Source organism: Arachis duranensis, chromosome 2, assembly GCF_000817695.3.
Source record: "Arachis duranensis cultivar V14167 chromosome 2, aradu.V14167.gnm2.J7QH, whole genome shotgun sequence".
Taxonomy (NCBI): domain Eukaryota; kingdom Viridiplantae; phylum Streptophyta; class Magnoliopsida; order Fabales; family Fabaceae; genus Arachis; species Arachis duranensis.
In genome coordinates, this window is record NC_029773.3 from 13,903,429 (window position 1) to 13,906,790 (window position 3,362).

The 3,362-nt window shown below is 31.4% G+C and overlaps 1 protein-coding gene across 1 annotated transcript in view; it reads left to right on the forward strand.

Moving 5' to 3' along the window:
• Window positions 1-1,252, forward strand: part of LOC107473701 (uncharacterized) — a gene marked incomplete at its 5' end in the record, with an annotated part of 1,501 nt that extends 249 nt beyond the window's left edge. Inside the window, 3 exon segments of the mRNA XM_016093286.2 lie at window positions 571-598; window positions 685-745; window positions 920-1,252. Coding sequence (XP_015948772.1) covers window positions 571-598; window positions 685-745; window positions 920-1,025 — 195 coding nt within the window.
• Window positions 1,253-3,362: the final 2,110 nt, after the last annotated feature.

The window sequence follows — 3,362 nt, forward strand, 5'->3', positions numbered from 1 at the left end:
ATCTACATCCTTATAATGTTATCATATATTTTTTGACAATTTAACCAAAGAATGTCTGAACAGATGTTATTATTAATCATTTCAATCAACTTGAAACAGAATATTTTTAATGGCAAATTTTATGTTAATGTGAAACATCATTGATGCTTAGAATTTTTTCCTTGACCCATATTTGAATGTTCAAAGCATAAAGCATACTTTTTGTCCCTAATGTTTGCAAAATTTTTCAAAATGACCCCTAATATTTAATTTGATTCAATTGAAACTTATTTCTAACATTAGGGACAAAATTGAATCAAATTAAACATTAGGGATACTTGTGAAGAATTTCACAAATGTTGGGTATAAAAAAAAACATACTTTACCCATGTTCAAATGTATGGTTTTTGGTCAATTGTGTCCAGCTTAGTTGTTGGAGTTATATAGGTTAGTACTTCACCGTCGTCATGACCCATCTTTGGTTAGTACAACCCTGTTTTCTCAGTGACGGTTTTTAAGCGTCCATATCGTTTTGCAAGTTGGTCATTTCTAACATGTAACATGCATTTAATTTCATCTGATTTACTATAGGCTGAAGATCTAGCAACTGGACGAGATGGTGAGTTCATATAACCAAGCATTTCGTTAACATTACTGCCATCAATTTTATTGTCTGCTAATTCATTGTATTTCCACTTATATCAGATGGGAGACCGGATTTCGGTCCTGGTCGTTCAAAAGGTGGTGGAATTTATGCAAATGGCCAGTAAGTACTGAACTAATGCGTGTTTTGATTTGATTTGATCTTGTTGAATTTATTTTCTAAATTAAAAATAAATAAATAAGTGTATAGAAATATCTTATATCTTGGAAAATATGTACAAAAAGTCAAAACCTTGCTGGATTATGAGCTAAGATATCTGCATGTGTGCACCCTTAGGGGTAAACCAAAGAAGGGAAGAGGTGGTCCAAGGGACGCAAAGAGATTAAGGCCTTCAACTGAACAAGATTTTGATTATGAAGATGATCCTGATTTGACATTATGATTGAAAATGTTGGTGCTAGTTTCTGTTCACAAGATCCTTGGAGCAATCTTGTTTTGATCCTAATGTCTCATTACATTTTGTGTACATATTGTACTCTTGTTGTACATGTTTAGCTACCCCAAAGTTATGGAATTTATTATAATAAAGCCCTTGTACTCATGTTGTACATGTATTGTTACCACGTATCTGGTTCAAGTGAATGTCTCTGTGCACATGTTAGTTTTCTTCTTTTTTTTTTTTTCTTTTGGCAATTTTTTTTTTGTTAAGGCAAATATTTGGTACACAGGCAAAATTAGCACAAGAGCTTAATGTTTCAACTTTCAAGAATAGTTGAATGGGTTAATGTGCTTTTCCATGTAATTAATTATATGTGAAGGTATCGTTTTGTTTTATTTATTTATTTTTTTATTGATTGATTGACAGCTCTTAAATGAAGCTAACTTCCTTCCATGGTTTGAGAACAGGAAGGGAATCAGCCATTAGACCGGTCTGGTTGAGACAAAAAATTAGTTGTGAGCAATTCGATTAAAAATCGATAAAATTGTTAAAAATCTAAAATCATTAAACCAATCGGTTCGTTTTGTTTTTTTTAGTGATTAATTAATTTAAAATAATAAAAATGAAAATTATTTTTATAGAATATATATATGATACATAAATATATTATTTATTATATTCGATTCAATCTCTTGAATTTCAGTTAAACTTTCGATATTAAAAAATTTATTGATAAATTTGGTTTTCCATATGCTTGCTTACTTCGGTGTTTTTTTTCTTCTTCTGGACAGGTCTTTAACTTCAACTCAATTCTGTTGTTTGGCAATTTTTTTTAGGTCTATTATACATATAAGCTTTTTTGGTTTACAAGTTATACAAGTTGGCCAAGCCCAACAAACACTACTTTCACATATACGAGTGTGTACACACGCGCTCCATTCAACTGTTTCAATGGCGCGCTCACTTACGAAGTTACCATTATGAAAAACGGTTCTTCTTCTTCCTCGATTAAAACCACAACCGTGAAAATTCAAACGACGTTCGAAATCTCTGAAGAAACTGTCAAAATCGTCGCCAACACTCGATGAAATCAACAAGAAAACTTCAAAATCTCTATCAAAAAACACCGAAACAAAAGAAGAAAGATTATTCAAGGTACCGTTTCACTAATCTTCGAGGTTTTTCACTTTTCTCTTTCTCATTTCGAACGTGAAACACTATATAATCGTATTTCTATTTATTAAGTAGATTCATTATGTGTTCTTGGTTTAAAATAGATATTATTGTTCTGGTCAAACTGTTAAATCGATGATAATTGTTTTACGTACTGTTTCGCGAATAGTTTAGTGTATATTTTCATGTGTTTTTGTGAATATTTGCATGTTTGAAACTGAGTTTGTATAAATAGAAATTTTCGCCGTATTTCAAGTAAATTCGACTATAACTGGTGCTGTTGTTCTTGAATATTGTCCTTGTGCATCTGGTGTCATTTTATGCATCTTTGGTTGACTTGAACATAATTTTGAACTCATATTATGTCATGTAAACTAAAAAAATAGTAGAGGTGTATATGGCTAGTATTTGGATATCTATCATGGAAATTCAAGTGTAATTGGTTCTGTATGTTTTTATCTATTAACAATATTTTTATTTCTTGCTGTAAAAATAGCAAGCAAGAACCCTGCTCCAAAAAAATACAACGTAAGCACATATATCTTAGGCTAACTCGGTTTTTCTTTGTATAAATATAATTTATTTAAATGATTCTCGTTTCGTTTCTTTACAGAAAACCAAAGATTTGAGATGCTCAACAAGACTATTGAATGAAAAGTTCCAAAACATGAGTGAAGAAAAGAAGGTCATCATTCGGGAATTGGATTTGATGGTATGATGCACATCCCACCGATGAATCTGCCACATAAATTCTTGAAGGAGTTGACATATTCCTCTAATTTGGTAAGAAACAGTTTGGACACTCGGTACGGTGTATTGACCATCAACCCAGAAAATATAAGAGTTGCCCTTGGCTTGAACGCATCTGGTAACTTGCATTCTTTGTAATCTATTCTTTTTAATCCTTTCTTTTGAATTCATATTATCTCATGTAATCAAAAAATAAATTTAGGTGTATATGACTGATATTTTGGTGTATTTTAAGTGAATTGGAGTGTAATTAGTGATCTTGTTTTGTTGCTTTTGTAGGGACCTATTTCCAGAAAAAAGTTAATTTTACAGAAGGTTCCAGGAAAAAATATTGAAGAATCTGACGGATGAAATGATGGATATTGGTGTTGACACTGATGAAGATCGGCTTTTGTTCAAGAGGGTTTTCATCCTATA